Raw genomic sequence first — 24255 nt, 5'->3', positions numbered from 1 at the left:
AAGGCCCAGCCCAGCACCAACCTGGGCTTCACGGGAACCCGGCCCACCTTCCCAACACCCCCAATGTGCCCTCCTCCACCCCCCCCACCCTGGCAAGTGGCTGTCCCAGTGACAGACACACAGAGAGGGGACAATCACTCCTTCCCCTCCTGCTGGGGATCCAAAGGAGGTGATGTCCTGTGCCTTGTTCTGAGGGCCCAGAACCCAGGGCCCCGCTGGCTTCCAGCAAAGTGGGCCAGGTTTCCCTCCCTCAAGAGGACACCAGCCCCCAACCCATCTCCAGGGCCAGAGGGGACGGAGGCCGAGGACAGTCATGACCCCAACAGCCTCCTCTGTGGGGGCGGCTACACAGAGCAGCGCCGGGAAAGCCCATTTCTGGACTGGACCCCCGGGAAAAGCAGGTGGGGGCCGGGGCACACAGCCCAGGAGTCCCGGCTCCCGTGCGGGTCCTGCTGCCCTGATCCCTCGGCAAAAGCCTCCCGATACCTACACTTGCACGGACACAGAGAAAAGCTCGTCTTAAAGAGAAAACAAAGCCAATGAAGAACTAAAAGCAAAGCAAACCCGACCCCCAGGGCTGGCGGCGGGGAGCCCGCAGGAGCTCTCCGCGGGTACTCGGAGGAGTCGTGGGCACCGGTGGCCACCGGCCACACCTACGTGATGTCCCTCTGCCGCGGCGGCCGGTGCACGTTCCGCACGACGCACTTCACCATCCACTCGATGCCCTCACGCACCCCTTTGCTGTGGAGACAGCAGGCATGAGTGGGGGGTCCGCTCAGGGCCCGCAGCCCCCGGGTGAGAGCCCCCCCACTCACCCTGTAAGAGCCGAGCAGGCCTGGGTCAGACAGTCGCGTCTGCCGATCTTGGAGCTACAGTCGCTGAACGCGGTCTTGATGTCGGGGATGGAGAGACAAGTCTGCGGGAAGGGCGGGCAGTGAGGAGCGGGGTCCCCGGCCCTGCAGTGAGGAGCGGGGTCCCCGGCCCTGCAGTGAGGAGCGGGTCCCCGGCCCTGCAGGGAACGCCCTAGCCCAGGGGCAGGACCCGGTCTTGGTGGCAAGGGGCTGGGCTCAGGGCTTCTCTGCCTAGAGGGCTCCTGCAACAAGTGGCCTGGGAGAGAGGAAGGAGCAGGTGGCACAGGCAGCCCACAGGGCATAGAGGGCAGATATAAGTGACCTCCAGTGCCCCCGACCTGAAGGCACAGGAGCTGCAGAAACAGGCCTCAAAGAGCACCCGCCCCCCACCCAGACAGCCCGGAAGCAGCCACTGCCCTGCAGACAAGCCGAAGTCAGAGCCGGCTCCCACCCTGGGAGTCAGGATCGGATTCCGTCCCGCACCGGGTGTCCCCACGGCGCCGGCAGCCAGGCCCGGGGCAGCCAGATAGGCCACGCTCACCCTCCTGCGGAGAGAAGGCCCTGCGCACCTTGGGGGGGCTCTGCGCACCCGGGACACCTGTGGCTCGGGGTGCCCAGGACAGGCACCCTGTCCCCCAACCCCCAGTGATGGGGCCCACTGACTCTCGGCCCACACCGTGGGGACGCTGGGATGAGAGGCTCACCTCAACGTCCTGCTTGTTGGCCAGGACCAATATGGGGACGCCGTCCAGAGCCTCACTCGTGACCATCTTCTCTGAGGTCAGGCGGGAAGGCAGCGGTCAGCACCCACACGGAGAGGCCTGCCCGGCTCTCCGCAAGTGCCTGCTTTCACTCCTGGCCACGGCCCTGCCCGCCCGGGGTGGACCCAACCTCCAGCCAAGGCCCGCTCCAGACACACGGGATGGGCAGACTGGCCCTGCCTGCGCCCCGCCCCCCTTCCAGCCCTGGCCACGTTGTACCCACCAAATGCTCGCTTGGACTCGCCCAGCCTCTCCTCATCCGTGGAATCGATGACGTAGATGACGCCGTGACACTCCGCATAGTACTGGGGAGGGGAAGAAAGGGCTGCTGGGCCACCCCCCGCACGCGAAGGCCCTTCTGGGGAGCTTCCAGGGAGTGAAAGGTAGGACAGGGTGGCGACGCAGCCCGAGATTCCTTCAGAGTGGGCCTGCTGACCTCGGGCAGGGGGTGGCCAAAACCCTCTGTCCACTTCCCGGGTGCCATGCCCCCGAACTCCACCTCAGCATCTGCTTCTGAAAACCACCCGACTGCTGGCCTGATGCCGGCTGGAGGAGAAGGGCAGGACTCGAGAGCTGGAACCCAAACCAAGCGGGTCCCCACGCGGTTCCGGAGCAAGGGGAAGGCACTAGCCAGGTCATGCGCCAGTGTGGACGGCAAGCCCGGTGGCCATACCACCAATGAGCTACAGGAAGGCCACCAAGGGGAGAAGCAGGGCTGAGGGCAGGGCCAGCAACACGGAGCTCTGCGTGCCGCACTGGGGCCAGGACCGCGGTCAGCCCCGGGCACGCACACAGCAGCGGGACCAGAGCCCAAGGCCTGGGAAGAGTTCTGTGCGGACAAAACCGGACAGACGCACCAAGTGGGGCATGTGAGGGGTACGACACGTGGGACACGGGGCGCAGCTGTGCACGTGGGGAGCCCCCCGCCTGCCCCACTCAGGAAGAAAACCGGAAGCAGGCAGGTCGCCACGCAGACAACAGCAACAGCAGCGCCGCTGCCCCAGCGGCCACGAGCGCCCGTCACACACAACGTAAGGGCAAGCCGGGCACAGCTGAACACAGGCCTCAGAGCTCCGGGGGGTTCTCGGGGTGCACCCGGGGCGCGCGGACAGCTCCCAGCCCCACGTGAGACAGGCTTTCCTGTCTGCGCTTGCTGCCCGACACAGGCGGCCATCCGGGGTCTGCAGGCCGCAGGTCACACACACGGCGACTCGTGCCCAGTGACAGTAGCCTGCAGGAGCTCTGGGCAGCAAGCGGTCTTGTGGACGATGGGGAGCTGCCGGACCTGACAGCAGACGTGTCCGCGCGGGAAGGGCCACCGCACAAAGCCGGCAGCAAGGCCGGGGCAAGGATCGCCTCGCAAGCCCCGCAGCATGTGACCCGGCCAGGCAGACGGCGGCAGTCAGCCCAACAGGAGCTGGACATCTGGGGCTGAGCACGAGCAGGACCGAGAGCACAGCAAGCTGCCTCCACCCCAAGGCACCCTCCCCCGTGGCCACATGCTGACCTTTCAGATGTGGCCTGGAGGGATAGAGGCCAGAAGCGCTCCCCGTGGCAGGCACGGCAGTCCCCCCATCTCATCTGTGTGGGAAGGTGCGGCCCGAGGCCGGTGCGTGGACAGACCCACGCGCAGCAGCACACAGGCTGCGCGGAGGCCGGGCGCAGAGGAAAGGTCTACCAGTCACCTGCCTGGGACCAAACGCCAACGAGCCAACGAGCGCCCGACGGTGCAGGGGGACCAGGGCCCAGCCTGCGGCACCTGGGAATCGTGACGCAGCACGAGTTCTATTTCCCCTCCATCCTGGTGACCCACAGGGGGCTCTGCTGCCCCCCTCACAGCTCTAGGCCCTGAAAGGTCAGGGGCAGGGTCACCACCAGGGCACCCCTTCACTGAAGGCTCAGCAAGAGACCTGCAGGGTCACAAACCCTGGCTCCTGTGGGACGCGCTAGGCACCGTGGGTTCAGGGGCCAGCAGAGACCCTGGCCTGGCAGGGGAGGCAGGGTGCCCGCTCCACGCTCCACAGGGGCCGGGAAGCTCCCGAGGAACCCAGAAGTCCAGCAGAGAAGGGGCGCTCCGCAGTCAGGGGCCTCTTGGGAAGCGCCGGCAGCAGCAGCAGCTAGGGAGGGGGACGCTGCCAGCTCCAAGGCTTGTCTCCCTTCCAGCCTGACCTGAGGAGGCAGCGCTGGAGGAGCCAGGGCAGGGTCACAGCTGTGGGTGCAAGCGGCGGGCAGTGCACCCAGGGCACGAACCTGCTGCCTCCTGCAGAGCCTACGTGAACCAAGAGCCCCCTCCCCAAATCACAGCTGCCCAGGGCAGCCCACCGTGATGCCCCAGCAGGCGGTGGGAGTCCTGCTCAGCCTGGCCTAACGGGACGCAGCTAGGAGGAGCTGTGCTCCCCAGGGCTCCCCGCTGGGAGCCACCTGAGCTGACCCTCGCCCTGGCCCGTCCACGTTCTCCCGGCTCCGCTCCCAGGAGCTGCTCCTCAGCAACCCCCCGCCACCGTCTCAGCATCTGCTCCGGAGACCCCCGTCTGGGACAGAGTGTCAGGTCCCGCTCCGCTCCCCACACAGGTCTTTCTCGGTTCAGAGGACCAGGCCCTGGCCTCGCTCTGCCTCGGTCCAGGTTAAATGGCCAGAGAGTCTGCCGGGGGCTTTCTCGGCACCAGAAGCCAGAGCAGAGGACGTCCCTTCAGAGGAAGACTGGGAGCAGGTAATGGGGGTCCAGCTGCCGCAGTCACAGGCAGACTGAGGACCTGGACGCTCAGCTCTCTGCACACTCACAACCGCTAAGCGCGGGGTGAGCCCGCCTGCACCCCCAGCACCAGGGGTCCCAGAGATAACCCAAACCTACGCCAGGGAGGAGGCAGCCGCTATGGGCCTCCGAGGACACGCTCTCCTGATGGGACGGAGGACAGGTCCTAAGGCAGGAGAGAGGGAAGGCGCCCAGCCAAGGCGACTCAGGCCCCGGTGGGGACGCTACACGTCCTGCAGGCACGGTTCCGTCCCACGTCCGTGTCTCAGCCGGCGCCGGTCTCGTCCCGGGGGGATGACCAGCAAAATCTCCAAGTCCAAGGGCACCAAGTGTGTCCTCGCTCTCAGGGGAAGGACCGGGGGCCGGGACGGACCCGGGGGCGGCCGCGAGAACACAGCGGTGGCCGAGCGGCTCACGGGGAGGGAGCAAGGGGCCTCCGCGGCCTCCGCAGGAAGAGGACGCACAGGCCGCGGGGGCCGGGGACGCTGTGGGCGCGTCTCACCTTGTCCCACAGCGACTGCAGCTCTTCCTGGCCCCCCAGGTCCCAGAACATGAGGCGCGCCTTGGCCACGTCCACAGTGCCGACTGCGGAGAGAGCCGGCGGTGAGGCGCGGCCCGGCCCGCCCCGGGCTCCCACGCGGGCCCCGACCCGGCCCCGGCGCAGCCCGAAGCCGCTTACTGTTGAGACCGACGGTGGTCGTGACCTTGGACAGGCTCATGCCCCTGTAGCCCTTGTGGAAGCGCGCTTTCGACTGTTCCAGGAACGTCTGCAACGACAGCCGCGCCGCGCCGCTGAGCCGGACCCTCTCGGCCGCGGCCTCCAGCGGGCTCCGACCCCGAGCGCACCCCCAGGCCCGCGGCGCGGCGGCGCCACCGAGACGCACCGTCTTGCCGGCGTTGTCCAGCCCGAGGATGAGGATGCAGTACTCGTCCTTCCGGAACGCGTACTTGTACAGGCCGGACAGCAGCGTGTACATGCTGCCTGCGGGCGGGGCGGCGTGGGCGGGCGGGGCGGCTTCGCGGCCCCGGGACCCGCCCCCGCCCCGCCCCCGCCCCCGGACACCTCCCCGGGACCCGCCCCCGACCCCGGACGCCTCCCCGGGACCCGCCCCCGCCCCCGCCCCGCCCCCGGACACCTCCCCGGGACCCGCCCCCGCCCCGCCCCCGGACACCTCCCCGGGACCCGCCCCCGCCCCGCCCCCGCCCCCGGACACCTCCCCGGGACCCGCCCCCGACCCCGGACGCCTCCCCGGGACCCGCCCCCGCCCCCGCCCCGCCCCCGGACACCTCCCCGGGACCCGCCCCCGCCCCGCCCCCGGACACCTCCCCGGGACCCGCCCCCGCCCCGCCCCCGCCCCCGGACACCTCCCCGGGACCCGCCCCCGACCCCGGACGCCTCCCCGGGACCCGCCCCCGCCCCCGCCCCGCCCCCGGACGCCTCCCCGGGACCCGCCCCCGCCCCCGCCCCCGGACGCCTCCCCGGGACCCGCCCCCGCCCCCGGACACCTCCCCGGGACCCGCCCCCGACCCCGGACACCTCCCCGGGACCCGCCCCCGCCCCGACCCCGCCCCCGGACACCTCCCCGGGACCCGCCCCCGACCCCGACCCCGACCCCGGACGCCTCCCCGGGACCCGCCCCCGCCCCCGCCCCCGCCCCCGGACGCCTCCCCGGGACCCAGCTTCCCGGGGGCGGAACAGGTCCCGGTCCCCGGCCCGGCCGAGACGTCAGGTCTCCGCGCCCCGCCCCCGCCGCCCCCGCCCGCCCCGGCAGGTGCCCCGCAGACGCCCCGCGGGAGCCCCCGCCGCTAACCGCTTCTAGAGGCCGGGCGGCCGGCAGGGGGCGCGGACCGGCCGCGGCGGGAGGTCGCCTGGGCCCCTCGCCCGACCGGACACCGGGTCTCACGGCGAAGCGCCGTCGGGGAGTCCCCGCGGCCTACCTCGCGCCCGTCCGGGCCACGGAGCCGCCGCGCTCCTGACCCCGCCGACCTCCGCTGACCCCGCGCTGACCTCGCGCGCGGCCCGACGGGACGCAAGCCGGCGCCCGCGGAGGGCGGAGCCGTCCCGGCGCTCCCCGCGCGCCGCATCCCGGCGCTCCCCGCGCGCGGCACTTCCGGCGGCGGCGGCGGCACTTCCGGCGGCGGCGGCGGCACTTCCGGCGGCGGCGGCGCTCGGGAGGAAGCGCCGGCGGGCTGCGAGGGCGGAAGCGGGCGCGCCGGCCGCTCTAGCCGGTGAGGCCGGCGGGGTCTCTATGGCGGCGGCCGGGAGCCCGCGCGGAGGAGGGGCCCGGTCCGGGCGCGGGGGCGCGATCGGGGGCGACGGGGCCGGGGCCCGAGGTGACAGGTCGAGCGGAGGGGGGCCCAAGCCGGGGGCGGGGAGGCCGCGGCCGGCGCGGAGCGGGCGCGGGGCGGGGCCGCGGGCCGGGGCGGGAGGCGGGGGGCCGGGCGCCCAGCAGCTCCGCCGCCCTTCCTCGCGCCCCCGAGACGCGAGGCGCCCCCGTCGGCCGCGCGGGCCGTGGTGAGCGGGGTGGGCGGGGGCGGCGGGCCCGGGGCTCAGCGGCCGCCGTCCTTGCAGCTCCGGGCCCGCGCGGAGGCCCCCGGCCCGCGCCGCGCCCCCGCGATGGACGAGGAGGGCCTGCAGAGCGCGCTGCGCACCTACGACGGCCAGCTGCGGCAGGTGGAGCGGGCGCTGGGCGCCGGGCTGGACGCCGCCGGGGTGGACGCCGCCGAGCTGGCCGACCTGCGGCGGCTGCAGGGGGACCTGAAGGAGCTCATCGAGCTCACCGAGGCCAGCCTGGTGTCCGTGCGCAAGAGCAAGCTGCTGGCCGCCCTGGACGGAGCGCGCGCGGCCCCGGACGAGGCCGAGGACCTGGCGGAGGGCGTGGCGGGGCCGGCGGCGCCGGGGGCCGAGCCGGAGACCGGTCCCGAGCGGGGGGCGCCGCCGGCGGCCCGCGGGCGGGAGCGGGAGCGGGAGCAGCAGGAGCAGCAGCAGCAGCAGCAGGAGCAGCACGAGGCCGAGGACGACGCCGAGGGCGCGTGGAGCGGCAGGAAGGTGAACGCCCCGTTCCGCAGCCCCTGGGGCACGCTGGAGTACCACAACGCCATGATCGCGGGCGCGGAGGCGGCGGGCGCGGAGGCGGCGGTGCGCGTGCTCTGCCTCTGCCCCACGCACGAGTCGCTGAAGCCCTGCCCCTTCTTCCTGGACGGAAGGTGCCGCTTCCAGCAGCGCTGCAGGTAACCCTAACCCCGGGCCCGGGCGCGCGGACCCGCCTGCGGCGGCGCCGGGGCTGGATGGTCCGCGGACAGCTCGGCCTGACGCTGGCGGGGCCCCGGGAGCGGGCGCGGACGGACGCGCGGCCCCTGAGCCGGCCGCGCCCCCCCCCCCCCCATGCCCCGCTGGCCCGCGGTGCCCCTTGCCGGGCTCTGTTGCGCCCCCGTCCTGCTGTCCTTCGCCTGCACGGATTTAAAGCGGTTCCGGGAACTCCCGGTGGTCGGGCCGGGGCTGCTCACGGCCGGGCCCTGACGAGCTGCGCCGGAGCTTCGTTAAGGTCAAGTGTCTGCGGTGCCGCCGGGCCGGACCGGGCGTGCGCCGCAGCCTCTGGCAGATGATTTCCTTTCATTGCCAGTGATCCAGGGCGACCGGCCGCAGCGCCGTGGCTGTCGGGTCCACCGTGCCGTTGGCCCGTCGTTCCGCGCCGCTTCTTTCCTTGTAACTTGCACCGACGTGGCGCGGGCGTGTAGGGAAGTGCGTGAGCCTAAGGTGCGCCTGAGTTCAGGGAGCGGAGCCCACGCTGCCTTAGTCCCTCGGGGTGCCCCATGGCCCTGGCTGGCACTTCCCGGTGCTGCCTTCTCTGGGCCCGGCCGTGCCCCCGGGGTTGGGCACAGTTAGCGCATCTGTGCAGCAGCCCCACGAGCCGGGCCCTCCTACGACTAAGGTTGCCCGGCTCAGGGGCGGCACCCAGCCCCCGCCAGCTCCCGCGGGGCAGGTGGGCTCTGAGGTGGCCCCCGAGTGCTGTGCCCTCCCAGGCTTCACGCTGTGTTAGCTCTGCACGTGGCTGGCGCCGCTTACGCCGGCCTCCCCATCGCCAGACCCATGGGCCGCTTTCTGGTATGTGCTGCCCTTTTTTTTCCTTTAAACAACTTATTTATTAGTGAGAGGGAGAGTGTGGGGTGCGGTGTGGCAGGAGAGGGAGTGAGACCCACTCACGCAGGCTCCCTGCTGAGCGCGGAGCCCGACCCTGAGCCCGTGACCCGAGCTGCAGCTTGACTTGGACGTCCAACCAGCTGAGCCCCCCAGGTGCCCCTGCTTCACCTTTTTGAAAATAGAACAGGTGATGTGGAAACGTTTCGGACTCCCCCTCTGTCGCAGCCCTTCCCCAGTCTGGGAGTCTGTTTCCTTCTAGCAGACCCCAGTGGTTCACAGGCGGGACCGTGTACAGAGTATGTACTTGTGCTATTTCTAGACAACAAGGATGGCTCACTTCGCAGCTTTTCCTCCGCGTGTGTGTGTGACATCGGTGTTGATGTCTCTGGAGCTCTTGGGTTCACTTTAGCCGCTGCGTTATCCTCCTCGCGAGTCTGCCGTATTTATTCTGTTCTCTTGATATTTCCCAGGGTTTTTTTGTGTTGTTTTTTTTTTTTAAGATTTTATTTATTGGTGAGAGAGAGCGGGAGAGCAAGCGACAGGCAGGCGGCGCGGCAGGCAGAGGCGGAGAGAGAAGCAGGCTCCCCAGGAGCAAGGAGCCCGATGCGGGGCTCGATCCCAGGACCCTGGGGCCATGACCTGAGCCGAAGGCAGAGGCTCAACCCACTGAGCCACCCAGGTGCCCCTGTTTTCCAGTTTCTGTTACAGACAGTTGGCCGTGAACATCTTAGTGTGTGTTCTCTTACGTGCCTGCCGGGAGTTTCTCCGGCGCCTGGCCCGTGTGGAGAGAGCACGCAGTGGCCGATTCTGCACGAGGCACACGTGTAGTCGCCGGTCCAGTGCAGAGGCACTGCCTGCGCTGCAGTTACTGGACTGGCGGGAAACTAGCATCGTGTTTGACTTTGTATTTTCTTGATTCCTAGTGAGGTACAGCATCTTTTCCTACATTTGTTCAACTTAATTTCTCTATTTCAGTCTCCTTATTTGTAAAACAGAGACGAGAATTGTCTTTCGTAGTTGTGGGGAGAACGGAACCCGTTAATGCGGGTCTAATTTTAGACCCGTACCTCATGTGTTGTGAGCTCCCGTGAATGCTAACCTCACCTTGCTGCAGAACCAGGCCCGACGTGGGAAGTACCTAGTGTGGGTTTGACTGTAGCCCCCACAGTCACCGCTCCGCTCCCAACGGCAGGTTTGCCAACCACCTCCAGAGACCCACCCTGCACCTCAAGCCAAACCCAGCCTGCTCCCTCCTCCCAAACGACCATGATTCCGGGCTTCTTTTCTCGCCGCCTCCTTGTGTTTGTTCCAGCCCGTCACCCGGCTGTCACTGTGCTAGGAACCCCGTGGTGCGGTCGTGCTCACTAAGCGGCTGTGTCTAAGTCTGGCTGTCCCCAGCCTTCTCGCGGCCTTTCCTGGCCTGACAGTTCGCTGAAAGTCTGGGCACTCCGGCCCATCGTGGAGGGCGGCTGGCGCCGTCCGGCCCGACCGTCTGCACGCTGGCAGCTGCGTCAGGGGAGCTGACCACAGGCAGGTTCACCCTCTTTGGCAAGACTCTAGATGCTGCTGTTTTTCTTCAAGACACGCGCGGTGTCTCCGTCTTTCTCTGGTCACGGTAGCAGCTGTTGATGCCGTCCGTGATCAGAGCCTAATGCTCTGAGTGAGCGAGAACTGCAAAGTAGAGGTTTTTCTGTTCATTTTCTCTTACTAGCCATAAAGAGATGCTCTCCCCATCTGTGAATTGGTACCCAGTGGTACAGTTCATGTAGAAATTCAGGATAAATGCTGGATTTTTCTGTTTTCTTTACTTCATCTCCAAGAGAATGAATGGGTTCTCTTTCATCCTGATAAGGTAATAAATTAGCTTTGAAAAATATTTCTAATATCCTTACAGACTCATGAATTTCACAAATTTCAATCTGTTGATTTCCTAATTTTCTATACAGGCATCCTCCACTTTTCAAAAGTTCATGTAGGGGCACCTGGGTGGCTCAGTGGGTTGAGCCTCTGCCTTCGGCTCAGGTCATGGCCCCAGGGTCCTGGGATCGAACCCTGCATCGGGCTCCTTGCTCCTTGGGGATCCTGCTTCTCTCTCCGCCCCTGCCTGCCTCGCTGCCTACTTGTGATCTCTGTCTGTCCAATAAATAAATAAATAATCTTTTTTTTTTTAAGTTCGGCTACAACACTTTTATGAAAGACGTACATTAGTAATTTTTAACCTATTGTTGGTTTTGGATCCCAAAACGAGTCTCTTGCAGGCAGCATAAAATTGTCTTTTTTTTATGCCAGTTGTCTTTTTTTTTTCCCTCCAGATTTTATATGTGTATTTGATCACAAGGAGGCAGAGAGAAAGAGGGGAAAGCAGGCTTCCCGCTGAGCAGGGAGCCCGATGCGGGGCTCGATCCCAGGACCCTGAGATCATGACCTGAGCCAAAGGCAGAGGTTTGAGCCACTGAGCCACCCAGGCGCCCCGCTTTTATACGTTTTCTATGTATGTTTTAAAGATGTGCTGTTTCATGAATCATTGCCATCATATCTTCATTTAGCTCTTTGAACGCACTTAGACTCTCTGCTTTGAGGACTTTGCAAGATTCAACATTTGGGCCCACTCAGATTCAATCAGCTGCTTTTTTCCCTAAGTGTGAATCACACTTTACTGTTTGCATGTCTCCTAAGTTTTTATTTCAGATAATATCTTGTAGCAACTCTGTACTTTGAATTGTTTTCCTCAGTATTTTGTTTTATTTGAGTATGTTTTCTGGATCTGAATTCCAAAGTCTGTTCCCCTCATAGCACGCAGCTTCTGGTATCTCTACTCAAATCTTTAAATTTATATTTACCTTTTAGCCTGGCTTTTTGGGAGTCACTTCTGTGTCTGTGTTGCTTAGTGGCCCGCCAGTGATTTCGGAGGAGGTTAGTCTCAAACACTCACCCAGAAGGCTTCTCCCTGTCGGTCAGTCAGTCTCTGGCGGCTGGGGAGCACCTTCCGAGTTCAGCCAGCCCCCAGTCTCCCTCGGCTTTCACTCGACCCTGGCCTCTCTCGGAGCTCCCGACACATGCACAGTGTTTCCTGGAGAAGCAGAGGTGTTTGCAGGGTGGAGCCCTTATGTGGTCATTTGGTTTTCAGGGTCCTGAAGTACCTGTTAGGTGCCTGCTAGGGACCCTTGTTAAACAGCAGTGGCCACTCCCACTGGCCCACAGCCACGGCTGCCGGAGCGGTCCATCTCCTCTGTTGGTTTCATCAGGTTCGTCCCCTTCCACGGCCCTGGCTCTCCCCCCGGCCTACTTCCATCCGGGGGCAAGCAGGAAGCGTCCCCCACTGTGAGGGCTGCTGACCTTCCCACCTCCCGTTCTAGCCCCAAATTGGGCACTTTTTCAAAAATAATGCCTAAACAGTATGTTTCTTTGCATTTCCAGAGTTCTGAAGCTGAGTTTGGACCATTTTGCTCAGTTGTAACCTTGTTTTTCTATACTAAGCCACAGCTGGAACTCAGAACCTTCTTTATAATTCTGAATACTTGCTTTCAAGTTCAGGTTTTGTTTGTTCTGGAATGCATTTCTGTGAATGTTGCGAAGTAGGTGATTGAGTTGGGTTGTTCTAATGCAGGAAACCAGTTTCCAGCCTTCCCCTTATGAAACCATTAGTGCATCCATTCCTGACTTGTGCCCCCGGGAAGCGTTCTGTGTGCACAGCGCTCGTCCCGGGGCCCGGCTGCTCTGTTTCAGTCCGGTCATCGGTCTGCCCCTTGCTGCAGTTTCTCACTCGTCTCATGGGTAGGCCGTTAACTACTCCCCGTGGTTGGAAACTGAGGTCATTTCCAAGTCTTTTGTATTTGGTCAACACCCTTTGAGCCCAGTCTTTGCATGCTTTCATTCTTATTTTCCTAGAATCATTTCTTCGACGTGCTTTCCCAGGTTAAGGACTGTACTAAATTTTCAGACTCTTATCACGGAAGATTCCTGCAGAGAAATTTTAATTGGTGATGTCTGCGGGTGTGTATCTGTGGGTCTGCGTCTCTGGGGGGGGGGGGGGCGTGTGGGGACACACTTGTCTGTGGGGGAGTGTCTGGGGGCACATGTGTCGGGGGAAGTGCAGGCATACGTGTCTATGGGGTGTGTGTGTCTAGGAGTGCGCACATCTGCGGGAGTGTGTCTGGGGGCACGCGTGTCTGGAGGTATGTCTTGGGGAGGCATGTGTCTATGAGAAGGCACGCGTGGTGGGGAGCATGTGTCTGGGGAGTGTGTTTGGGCTGTAAATGTCTGTGGGCGTGCATGTCTTTGGGGGGGTATATGTGGGGGTGGGGGGCGTGGGTGGGGAGGACATGTGTGTCTGCGGGGGTGTGTGGGGGTGTGTTTGGGAGGGGGCCTGTGGGGGTGGAGAGGCGTGTGTCTTGGGGGCCTCTGTGGGGCGCGTGTGTGTCTGGGGAGGACGTGTGTGTCGGGGGGGTGTCGGGGGGCATGTGTATATGGGGGGCGTGTGTGGGGAAGGTGTGTGTGTGTGTCTGGGGGTCTGTGGGGGGACGGGAGTGTCTGCGGAGGCACGCGTCTGCGGGAGCGTCGCCGTGGGGCTCCGGTGGAACTCAGTCCCTGGTGTTGGCCTCCCCTTTGGAGCGCGTCCTGCAGCTCCTTGGCGAGCAGGGTTTCCGGAGTCACCGCTGCAGAGCACCTGAGGCCCGGGCTTGCTGCTGCCGGTGCCGCGCCGTCATCGGCAGTGTCCTGAGGGTCTGAGGACTGTCGGGTCGGAGAAGGAGCTGCCCAGGATCTTGCCGGAGGAGGTGTCTATGGCCATCTTTGTCCCCCCAGGAGAGAGGGCGGAACCTCTTCCTTCCCGGCCCCTGTGCCACCACCAGGCCCCATCCGGAAGGACCTGTGGGGTACAGCGCTTTGCGCGCCGAGTGGGTGCCAGTCCTTGTCGCTCTCGTAGGGTTAACGCAGTTTCCTCTTCGAAGCGCACTGGCCCGGGAGCGTGGATGTGTGGTCGGTCTTTCCTGCCTTTATTTGGCAGAGCTGAAGCTCGCGGTCCTTTGTCCCCACGTTTCTTCCTCTTTCTTTGCCGCCTTCTCCCCTCCCTTCCCCTCTTGGTTTCGCTTTTATTTTTTTAAGATTTCATTTATTTGACAGAGAGATCACAGGCAGGCAGAGAGAGAGGGGGAAGCAGGCTCCCCGCGGAGCAGAGAGCCCGATGCGGGACTCGATCCCAGGACCCTGGGATCATGACCTGAGCCGAAGGCAGAGGCTTAACCCACGGAGCCACCCAGGCGCCCTCGGTTTTGGTTTCGATCTCACTGGTTCACTGGTGTCTAAAGGTCAGACGTCACTGTCACCACCACGTTCTCCTACTTTGCGGTCCTGTGAGTGCACATAAAAACGCACCTGCCTTGAGTGGCTGTTAGCGTCTGGGCCTCCTGGCCGGTGGAGAGGCATTGGGGCCGTGAACCACGGGGCCCTCTCCCCGCCGCATTGCTGCTCCGGCCCAGAAAGCTGGAGCGTGACACAGAGCATCTGGTCCTCAGGGTACCCAGATCCATCCTGCAGATGAGAGTGTGCCCGCGGGTGTGTCTGTGTGTGTACGTGCCTGTGTGTGTGCGCAGGGGCATGTGTGCGTATGCCTACACCTATGCGTGTGTGTACGTGTGTGAATGGACGTGTTTCTGCACGACATGTGTGTCCGTTTGTCGTCCATCTGCCCCTCCCCTCACGGGAGCGCCCAGGCAGGTGGACTTGGTCCTCCTGGGCTCCTTTGCCCTCGTGCGCTGTGTCTGAGCCCCTGTCCCTGTGGCTGTCTCGGCAGGTTCTCCCACGGGCAGGTGGTCTCCGTGGATGAGCTGCGCCCCTTCCAGGACCCGGACTTGAGCTCCCTACAGGCCGGCTCTGCGTGTCTGGCCAAGCAGCAGGATGGCCTCTGGTACCCAGCTCGGATAACCGGTGAGGCTGCCGTGGTCCTGTCAGACAAGGCCCTTCCTGGAGAGCCCTGCTGCATGCCCCAGCGGAGCGAGACCACCCTTGAGCTCGGTCCCATCTTCCTCCCGATGCCCAGGGTGCTCCTGCCGCCACTGAGGCCACTGACCTGGCCTGTCTTCTGCCTCTAGATGTGGATAACGGCTACTACACAGTTAAGTTTGACTCCCTGCTGCTGAAGGAGGCCGTGGTGGAGGGAGACAGCATCCTGCCCCCACTGCGCACGGATCCCACAGGGTCCTCTGACTCTGACAGTGGCGACGCGGACGACCCCAGCTATGCCAGAGGTAATGGCGGCAGGGCAGGGCCCCAGAAGCCGGGAGGGGAGCACTGCCGGCCGTCACCCTGCGAGCTTCCGGCTGGCGGGGCCTCTGACCGTCCGACCAGACAGTGGGGGGGTGTGACTGCAGGGAGGTGGCTGCGCTCTGCAGAGGGGGCACTCGGCCTGGGGGGGGCAGTGACAGAGTGTGCAGGGTGAGGGGCAGGCCCTGGAGCCACAGACGCGGAGACCTGGCCCTCGTCCCCAGGGAGCACACGAGCAGGTTACAACTCCACAGCCCTGTGCCGAGGCAGGGCTGACGTGAGAGTCAGTGTGCAGGAAGAGGCCGCTGGGCGCCTTCCAGTGGTCTCCACACAGCCCGTATCTGGTGGACAGAGGAGAGGCTGGGTCCAGACAGCCAGGGGCAGGAGAGTTCTGGAATAGCTTGGGTACCCGGCCCTTGCAAGGGGTCAGGTAGGGCATAGAGAGGAGGCTTTCCCGCAGCCTCTGTCCTGTGGTTGGTAGTTTCTGGGTCCACGGTCGGGGGCAGGGAAGACGGAGTCACGAGGTCGGTGCTGACTTTCTACCAGGGCAGCAGGGGAGCCCAGCGCCTGAGAAGGTGGGTCAGGGGAGGGCTCGAGGGGGGAAGGGCTGCCGTGTGACCTTGGCCCCGGGGAGCTGTGCCTGTGCGCTGTGGGGAGGGCTGGACCAGACTCCATCAGACTCTGCCATGAGGTCGGCCCTACAGTCTCGTGCCAACGACAGGTCTGTGCAACTGATGGAGAGCCCGAGGGACCAGGCGTCTCGGCCCTGGGCCAGAGCTGAGCTCTTGGGCAAACACCGGCCGGAGCCCAGGGTGCTCCGTGTCTAGGGGGCCGTGCCACTGCCCTGTTCCCCACAGTGGTGGAACCCGTTGCTGCTGACCACGGGGCCTGCAGCTCTGCTTTCGGCGGCTGGGAGGTGCACACGCGGGGCATTGGCTCCAGACTTCTTGCCAAGATGGGCTACGAGTTCGGCAAGGGTGAGTGTGCGCCGCCCTGGGGAGAGAAGGTGCGCAGCCCGCTCGGGTCCGGCCGCGGCGCTAGCCCTCTGTGCCTGCAGGTCTGGGCCGACACGCGGAGGGCCGGGTGGAGCCCATCCATGCCGTGGTGCTCCCTCGAGGGAAGTCGCTGGACCAGTGCATAGAGACCCTGCACAAGAGGACCAGGAGCGGCAGGGCCGGCACCCCGAGGCCCCCGAAATGCCAGGAGAGGGGGGGTGCACGCCCTCCCCCTCGCAGTGTGTTTGACTTTCTGAACGAGACGCTGCAGTGCCGGGCCTCTGGGGCCCTGGAGGCCGGGGCGGCGCCCCCTGGGAGGAGCGGTAAGGAGATGTACCGGGCCGGCGAGAGTGCCAAACGCGCCCTGAGCCTGCGGCTCTTCCAGACTGAGAAGAAGATCAAGCAAACCCAGCAGGACATCCAGGGCATCCAGAAGGCCCTTGCCCGAAACACCGGCCGGTATGTGTGGGGCCAGACTCACACGGAGGGCAGACCCCAGGGTGGCAGTGCCTTCAGCCCGGCGGTGGGCATCTGGCCCCCAGTTCCCACGCAGGAGCTTGCTCTGACTGGAGGGCAGCGGCTGTCTGAGGAGGGTCTGGATGCTTGCAGGGGGATGGGCGGTGGCTACAGCAGTTGGGGGCTTCGTGCCAGTGGCCCAGCAGCCCATGCTGAATGGCAGGCTCCTCTCTAGGCACAGTGTGACGGCAGCCCAGCTGCAGGAGAGGCTGGCGGGAGCCCAGCGCGAGCTGGGGCAGCTCCGGGCCCAGGAGGCGGGCCTGCAGCGCGAGCAGAGGAAAGCAGACACCCACAAGAAGATGACTGAGTTCTAGAGCCCCCGTACGTGCAGTGGACAGAGCTCAGGGCCCCCAGCCCCTGACTGCCCTCTGGAAGACTCGTTGTCACCCAACAACTAGACACCACCAGAAGAGGGCCCAGCCTGCTCCCACTCCGGCCCCACACCCAGCCTTCTTGCTGGCCACTGCTGAATGGAGATGGGGCTGCAGGGGCCACTTCTGGACGCTTCCTTGCCCGTTAAGCCCACCTGTCAGTGTCTTCGGGGGATTCCTTAGCAAGGACATTAAAGTGATTGTGTTATGGTGTCTTTCAGTGGAGGCTCGGCTGGCTTGTGGGTTCTTGGGGCGTAGAGGGATCTCCACAGGGCCATGGGGCCAGGCTGGAGGGGCCCCAAGTGAGGCTGTGGTCCCCTGCCCAGAGATGGAGGGCCCAAAGGGCTGGCCTTCTCTTCGCTGTCTTGGATGGGGCTCTGCCAGCAGCCGTGAAAAGGGTCAGAGCTTTGAGTGCCCCCGTGTTGCCTGACCCCCCCACAGATGCGTGGGACTTGATGCTGCAGCAGTGGGAGGCGGTGGTGGCCAGTGGAGGAGTTGGGAAGCACGTGAATGAGGCAGGAGGACCCGGTGGTGTGGGTTCAGAAGTCTTGAGAGCATGGGTTCAGTCCTGGGGTTTGGTGGCCCTGAGGGCGCCCGGTTCCCGTGCTGTGCCTATCTCCTGGGGGCTGGACACCACGTGACTTGGGCTCTGGGAGTGGTGTTGGGCAGCCACATACACCCACCAGGTGGTGTCGAGACCCCACAGGGGCTGCAGCGGGAGCGGCGGCGGAGCGCTGGGTAGCTGCGTGGGGAGATGCAGGGAGACACACAGCCATCTCGTGGAGCACCCAAGCGGCCAGGCCAGCCACCGCCAGACGGCTGACAGGAGCCGCTGTGCACGGGGCCCGTGCCCTGGTCGGGTCCGCACTCCGCATAGTACCCTTCTGGGGGCAGCTGAGGGCTGGGGTGTGGGGGGACCAGGTTGGGCAGCCCAGACCATCTTCGGAGGTAAGCCCGCTCCCTGGGTCTGGGCGGACTGGGTGCTGTGTCTGGAGACACCCCAGCCCAGCAGCTTAGCTCTGCTAAGATCCCAGGAAGAACGCAGTGCGATGACGGCCAGTTGGAGGGGAGGGATGGAGAGCCAGGAACAAGTGGACCAGTGGGGGGGTCCGGCCGGAGCAACCATTCCCTGCGTGCTGACCCCACCTGCCTTTGCAGCCCCTTCAGGACCCAGCTCTGCAGTGGATGACTGAGGGAACGCTGCCTGAGACTGGTCTGTGTCTCAGAGGGCCAGGGGTGTGACCTCAGGGCCTCCCTAGGCCCCATGTTGAGGTTATGGTGACCACAGCAGGCAACTCCCCTGCCCTTCCTGGCGCGTTGGCCGTCGGGGTCAGCCTTGCCTGCTCAGGTGCTTGGGGCCACGCAGAGCACACCTCCATCCATGTCACTAGGAGCCCCCCTCCAGAGGCGGAAGGTGGCTGCCAGGGCTTGGCTCTGTGCTTCTGCAGGAGGGAGGGGCCGCGGAGCCCAGTTTCCTGTGTGCTGAGTCAGTGCCCCAGGGGGCGGAGACGGCCCCGCAGTTTGAGGGGCAGCTGGGGGCTGCCAGGTAGGTGCCCAGCCTCTCTGCCCCAGCACCCCTGTCTTCTCACCCCCAGGGCTACCTGTGGCTTCACAGGATGGGGCCACAGGTGCCCTCAGCCCCTCCTGCTCTCTGGGTCCTTGGGTGCCTTGTCCTGTTCCTCTGGCTGTGGACACTATGCGCCACCTGTCACAGGTATGTCCATCCCCGGCCCGGGTTTGGTGTGTGGCAGGGCTCCGAGCAGGCCTGGCTCTCTGCATGAGCCTCCCTGCCGGGTGTTGTACCAAAGGCATCTCTGCCTCCCTGGCCTGATGAGACTCTTGCCTCCAGGAAGCCGGTGCAGAGGCAGCAGGCCGGCCCCCGGAGCTCTGTGATGCCAGCAGAAGCGGTGAGTGTCAGGCTGTCCCTGGGGCCGGGGCGGGGCCACCACAGGACCAAGACCAACCTTCCTTGCCCCCAGTCCCTGCTGAGACGACAACACCTCTGCACCCTCAGCAAGTCGGACACCAGACTGCACGAGCTGCACCGGGGCCCCAGAGGCTGCCGAGGTGAGCCAAGCCAGGAGGAACCTGGCCTCGGTGATGGGCGGGGCTGGCCCCTGGAGCTGCTCTGGGGTTCCCCAGTCAGTTCCCTGCCCCCCTGCCCCAGTAACCTCTGTCTTGACCCCACCCCTAGGCCCACGGCCTGCCAGCATGGCTATCTTGCGCCCACAGTGGCTGGATGTGTCTAGAAGCACCAGCAGACCCTTGGCAGCCTTCTCACACTGGGAACTGCCCCGGGCAGTGCCGGCTGCCACCTCACCCTCCATCTGCCCTGAGGCCACCTATTCCAATGTGGGGCTGGCAGCAATCCCCAGGGCCAGCCTGGCAGCCAGCCCCGTGGTATGGGCAGGGGCACGGCTGACAAGCAGCTATGTGAGGCCTGGGCCTGAGGCCAGACTGGAGGTGGCTGAGTATGCTTGTATCCAGAAGCTCAAGGAAACAGAAGAAGGCACCCAAAGCCTGGGGCAGGGGAAGGCAGAGCTGACCCCAGCTGCCCAGGTAAACTGGAGGGGAGTGGGTAGGGTGGGTAGGGCTGTGCAGGTTCTTGAAGGAGTGGACGGTGCTGACCCCTCCTTGGGTTGGCTTCCTCTCTCCCAGGTTGACATCCTGTACTCCAGAGTCAGGAAGCCTAAGAAGAGGGACCCAGGACCTGCCCCAGACCAGCTGGACCCCAAGGGGAGGGGAGTAATCCCAGCTCTGGAAAGTGACCAGTCCTATGAGACCCTCCCACTCAGGGGCCTGGGCAAGGATGATGGCCTCTTTGAAAATGTGTATGAGAGTATCCAGGAGATGGGGACCCTCCCACGGAGCACCTGAGCTCTCCAGCTCTGGCTGTTAACAGGGGCGCACCTCTGCAGGGCGCGGAGGCTCCTGGCATCCCCCATTCCCTGCCCCCCCCCCCCAAGTTGGCAGCACAAAGTCCAGATCCCAAATCTTCCAGCCTGTGAGGTCCCTGGGGGTCCTGGCTGCTGTGGCCTCTTGGATTCTCCCAAGGTCTTAATAAATCTCCAGCCTAGGGAAGATCCGTACAGCCTATTTTTCTCGAAGGCCTGGGCAGGTTGGCAGGGAGTGTCTGGAAGGGCCCCCCTGCCCGGGGTGTCTGGGCCCCGTCGCCTGGGGCTGGTTAGTTCCGGAAGACTGTGGCGAAGGGAGGCGAGTTCTGGGGTGGTGTCCCCGTGCCAAGTCGGTCTTAGCGCGTTGCAGCCGGCCCGCAAACTGACCGCCCCAGGGTGGGACTTGGACCCTGAACACCGGGGCAGGGCCCCGCCGCCCAGCCCCCGGTGTTACATAAGGCGCGCGGGTGGGTGGGCAGTCGTGCGTTACAGAACAACCTGCTCCCGGGAAGCCCGCCAAGGGGACGCGGCCCCTTCCCGGGATCCGGCAGCTCTGCGCGCAGCAAAACCCCCAAGAAAGCCGGCCCTGCCCGGCGGCGGGGGCGCACGGGCAGCCCGGGCTCCTAGGGGCGAGGGGCCGACCCGCACTCGCCGCGCCGCGAGCGCGGCCCTTTCTGCAGGCCGCGGGGCTGCGGCCGGCTCGGGGCAGGGCCTGGGGGCGCGAGCCAATGGGAGCGCGGCGGGTCGCGGCCGCGGGCCGCCTCGGAATGTTGATACATCGCGCGGGCCAATGGGCGTGCGCCGGGGGCGGGGCCGCGAGGCGGGGCGCGCGAGCCGCGCGAAGGGGGCGTGGCCGGCCGGCAGCCTCCGGGCCGCGCGGCGCGGGCGGCGGCCGATCGAGGGCGGGGGTCGGCGGCCCCGCCAGCCCGGCCGGGCCTGGGGGCCGTGTCCCGAGCGTCCGCCCTCGCCGCTGCAGCCTCGGCGCTCGGCCGGCCGGCCATGGAGGCCGAGCGCCCTCCGCTGCCCGTTCCGGGCTGCGGGCGCCCCCCGCCCCGTGCCGCCGGCCGGGACCCCGCGGCCGCGCCCGTCTCGGTGCCCGCCGCGCCGCAGGTACCGGGCGCCGGGGGACGGGGCGCGACCCAACTCCCTCGCCGCAAAGATGGCGTCGGGGCTGCACAAACTTCGGGCCCCCGGGGGCGGGGCGGCGGGGGCGGCGGGGGCGGTCCGCGCGTGTCCGCGGGCCTGGCGGTGCCGGGTCGGGCCCGGCGGCCCCGGGAGCAATTCCCGCCGCGCCGCGCCGGGGGCGGGGCCGGGGGCGGGGCCGCGCCGTCCCCACCGGCCGCGGCGGGTTCTGGGGGCGGGTGCGGAGCGGATGGGGTGGGGGCTGGGAACCCCCGTCCCCCGCGCCGCCGCCTGCGCTGAGCCTGCCCCTTCCGCAGGGCCCTGCCGTGGGCGGCGGCTTTGCGGGCTTGGAGTTCGTGCTGCCTCGGGAGCCGGAGCCGCGGGCCGCCGACCTAGGGGCCCCGGGGACGTGGGCGGGGGCGGCGGTGGGGCCCCCGAAGCCGTCGGCGCACATCGCGGTGCCAGCGCAGAGGTGAGCCAGGGTCCCGCGCGCCAGGCCGAGGTGGGCGTGCGCACACGTGCGCTGCTGTGCGCCGGGGTGGTGGGTGGGGCGCGGGTACGTGCCTTCTCGAGCCCCACCCCACGGGGCGTGGGGGGCTTCGTGGAGGGTAGGTCGGTCAGGGCCCCCGGCCTGGGGTTTCTGCCCCCTTCCCCAACTCTCCAGCGCTGGAGGACTGGAGCAGAAATTATCAAGATCTTGTGCCCCTGGTGCCCCCCAAGCTCTGGGGGCTAGAGTTTAGAGCTGGGAGGGGCCCCTGTCGGTCTCGGCGCCCTAGAGCCTGCCCGCTGACGTGAGGCTGACGGTCCAGGAGTCCTGGGGCTTCTGACTGCCATCTCTTAGCCCTGCCTAGAAGCCGGGGTGCCCCACATCCAAAGCTTCTCAGGTAGAGGCAGGCTCCGGCCTGGCCTGTAGGGGCCTGGGGACCAGCTTGTGCTTGGAGCCCAGTCTCCCCTGGCTGTTCCTCCCTCCCAGGCCTGGCGCGAGGCCACAGCTGCTGTTGCACAACCCTGGTTAGTGGGTGTGGGGGGGGGGGAGGGCTGAGCCAGGGGGTGGGGCCTCAGACCCCTGTCCAGCTCCTGGGCCTGAAGGACCCACCATGGAACAGAGCCCGGGCTGCAGAGAAGTCAGGCTTCACAGAGACCCCAGCCCAGGCGCTGTTTCTGCTGGTTGCTGGAGATTTGGAGCCCTGTAACCAGAGCTGGGGGTGGAGACGGGCCTCCAGCCCAGCGCCTGGAGGGAGGGAGCTGGTGCACACACACACACACACACCCCCCACACAAGTGCCCAGGCTTGCACGTGTACTGGGCCAGGGGAGGAGCCTGACACCACCCGCACCTCTTCCAGGGCCCCCTCCGGACAGTCCCGACTGGATGAAGTCATGGCTGCAGCTGCCCTCACAAGTCTGTCCACCAGCCCCCTCCTGCTGGGGGCCCCAGGTGAGACTGTGACATGCGACCTGGGTAGGGAGGGCAGGATCCCTGTCTCTCCAGGCCCCTAGAGTTGCCCACACCCTGGGGCAAGCAGGACCCCTTTGCCTGGACTAACACCATCTACATAGATCTTCTGAGGCCCAAGATAGACATCAGGACTCCCAGTGCCTCTGACTGAGGCCAGAGCCAGTGTCCCAGGCCTGTGGGCCTGTGACCTGTCCGTTCCCACCCGGCTGGCCAGGCATCTCCCCACATGGGATGTCTGTGTACCTGTCCCTGTGCTGGGAAGGCCAGTCTGCCGGCGGTGAGGGCCGGCTGTTCCCGGCCACTGCCTCCTCCGAAGGACTGTGCTCCCAGGCTCAGAGTGAAGGGGCCTGCGGGGGCAGCTCCCGCAGCGCAGCCTGAGCCAAAAGTCCTACCACGGGTGCTGGCGTGTCCCCACAGAGCCTGGCCCGGAGCCCTGGAAGGAGGCCCTGGGGCGGCCCCGGCACAGCTGCAGCAGCAGCAGCAGCAGCGGAGACTGGGGCTGGGACCTGGCCAGTGACCCGTCCTCCCCATCTAGCCCCTCGCCCCCGCTGCCGTCTGAGGCAGCCCATTTCCTGTTTGGGGAACCTGCCCCAAGGAAGAGGAAGGTGAGCCTGAGGTGGCCCTCAGGGCGGGGTGGACGCGGCGGCCGGGCCTGACCACCAGCCCTTGTCACCCAGAGCTCAGTGCAGGTCCTGTTCCAGTGTCTGTGGAAGCGGTGTGGGAAGGTGCTGAGCACGGCCTCCGGGATGCAGAGACACATCCGCCTGGTGCACCTGGGGTGCGGCGGGGCCGGCCAGGGGGGTGGGGGGGAGGCCGAGCCAAGCCAGGCGGGGCGTGGGCTGCAGCTCGCACCCACCGCGTGTCCCCAGCAGGCGGCAGGCGGAGCCGGAGCACAGCGACGGGGAGGAGGACTTCTACTACACCGAGATGGACGTGCTGGCCGACGGGCTGTCCAGCCTGTCCCCGACATCCCCCACGGCCTCCGCACCCACTGCCTTCCCCCGCCTGGACCTGCCGGAGCCCCCGACCCTGTCCAGCCTGCTGCGCCCGCTGGCCCTGCCCCCGGTCCCCGTGCTGAGCTCTGGGGCACCCCCTGAGGTGTGCCGCGGTGACGACTCCTACCAGGTGGGTGAGGCCACAGGCAGCCGCTCCGGGAGAGTCTCAGGGCGCTCGGGACGGGGGAGAGGACATAGCTGCGTCTCCTTTCAGGGCTGCCTGGCCCCCATCCGCCTGGAGCCACAGCCCACCCCTGTCCGGACCTGTGTGCCAACCCTGCCCTCCAAGCTTGGTGCCAACCCGAGGTGCGTGCGTGGGGAGGGGTCAGGGCAGGTGTGCGGGGGAGGGTGGCGCGGAGTGCAGCCTGGCACCAGCCCGTGTCTCCTCTGGGTACCCCCCAGGAAGCCGCGTGGTGACGCCAAGAAGTGCCGGAAAGTGTATGGCCTGGAGCGGCGGGACCTGTGGTGCACGGCCTGCCGCTGGAAGAAGGCGTGCCAGCGCTTCCTGGACTGAGCGCCCGCGGGCACCGTGCCCGCTCGCGGGACCCCGCCGGGGAGGAAAGCAGCTGCCACCGCCCCCAGCCCAGGGCTCTTCCCGCCACAGGGTCTGCTTCTTGATGGTGGGGGAAGTTGGTGACCCTGGACCCCCCGAGGCTTGGGGGAGGTCCCACCACTCAAAGTGCCTCTGAAGAAACCAGCCTTTTGCACTAAACCTCAGTAGCTGGCCCTTTGGCCCCGGGTCCCTGGGTGGGGGCTGCCGCCTGTCCTGCCTGTCAGCCCACAGACCTGTCGGGGCCATGTGGGGGGCCATGTGGGGGCCGGCCTCTGATGCACTTCGAGCGGTCCCTGTGGGGGACCACCCGCCCTGCTTGTCAGCCCATGGACTTGTGGGGGCCGGTCTGTGATGCACTTTGAGGGGTGTCGTGGGGGCCTCCCCTGCCCACACTTAACCCAGCGGTTCCAGGGGGTGACGTTTGTGTCGTGTTTGCGAAGCTCAGGTGTCTCGAGTCTGGGCCGCGCCAGGCAAGGAGAAAAATTAAAGATTTGGGTTTTTCCAGAAGCCGTGTCTGTGTCCTGGCGGGGGGGAACCGAGACCCTGCCAAAGGCAGGGGTGGTGGGTGGGCAGACCCAGGAGGCC

At 66.3% G+C, this 24255-nt stretch overlaps 4 protein-coding genes across 6 annotated transcripts; 3 read left to right on the top strand and 1 right to left on the bottom strand.

Annotated features, from left to right (window-relative positions):
* Positions 1-519: 519 nt before the first annotated feature.
* On the bottom strand, positions 520-6433 carry ARFRP1 (ADP ribosylation factor related protein 1). Of its 3 annotated transcripts, none has more exons than XM_059133999.1 (8): positions 6303-6433; positions 5249-5346; positions 5044-5131; positions 4867-4949; positions 1836-1917; positions 1556-1626; positions 816-916; positions 520-741 (listed from the first exon to the last, which is right to left on the bottom strand). In XM_059133999.1, the coding sequence occupies exons 2-8, from the start codon at positions 5339-5341 to the stop codon at positions 654-656; spliced, it is 606 nt and encodes a 201-aa protein (XP_058989982.1). In that variant the 5' UTR covers positions 5342-5346; positions 6303-6433; the 3' UTR covers positions 520-653. The 3 variants fall into 3 exon arrangements, with proteins under 3 accessions (XP_058989982.1, XP_058989983.1, XP_058989984.1); XM_059134000.1 differs by lacking the exon at positions 6303-6433 and adding an exon at positions 6176-6296; XM_059134001.1 differs by lacking the exon at positions 5249-5346 and having other exon boundaries at positions 6303-6412.
* On the top strand, positions 4137-16868 carry ZGPAT (zinc finger CCCH-type and G-patch domain containing). The gene is made up of 7 exons (XM_059133993.1): positions 4137-4141; positions 6955-7595; positions 14297-14430; positions 14595-14750; positions 15624-15743; positions 15824-16220; positions 16453-16868. Exons 2-7 carry the CDS (start codon positions 6982-6984, stop codon positions 16589-16591), a joined length of 1560 nt encoding a protein of 519 aa, XP_058989976.1. The 5' UTR covers positions 4137-4141; positions 6955-6981; the 3' UTR covers positions 16592-16868.
* Positions 16869-18040: 1172 nt separating this feature from the next.
* On the top strand, positions 18041-20216 carry LIME1 (Lck interacting transmembrane adaptor 1). Its single transcript, XM_059134002.1, has 5 exons — positions 18041-18194; positions 18498-18555; positions 18628-18715; positions 18843-19207; positions 19307-20216. Exons 2-5 carry the CDS (start codon positions 18541-18543, stop codon positions 19523-19525), a joined length of 687 nt encoding a protein of 228 aa, XP_058989985.1. The 5' UTR covers positions 18041-18194; positions 18498-18540; the 3' UTR covers positions 19526-20216.
* Positions 20217-20461: 245 nt separating this feature from the next.
* SLC2A4RG (SLC2A4 regulator) lies at positions 20462-24177 on the top strand. Its single transcript, XM_059133994.1, has 8 exons — positions 20462-20652; positions 20982-21136; positions 22010-22101; positions 22540-22727; positions 22800-22900; positions 22995-23247; positions 23332-23423; positions 23520-24177. The coding sequence occupies exons 1-8, from the start codon at positions 20542-20544 to the stop codon at positions 23629-23631; spliced, it is 1104 nt and encodes a 367-aa protein (XP_058989977.1). The 5' UTR covers positions 20462-20541; the 3' UTR covers positions 23632-24177.
* The last annotated feature ends 78 nt before the right edge of the window (positions 24178-24255 follow it).

Source organism: Mustela lutreola, chromosome 9 (assembly GCF_030435805.1).
Source record: "Mustela lutreola isolate mMusLut2 chromosome 9, mMusLut2.pri, whole genome shotgun sequence".
NCBI classification, from domain to species: domain Eukaryota; kingdom Metazoa; phylum Chordata; class Mammalia; order Carnivora; family Mustelidae; genus Mustela; species Mustela lutreola.
The sequence above is the reverse complement of the archived record's forward strand: the minus strand, read 5'-3'. Positions and strand labels throughout refer to the sequence as shown.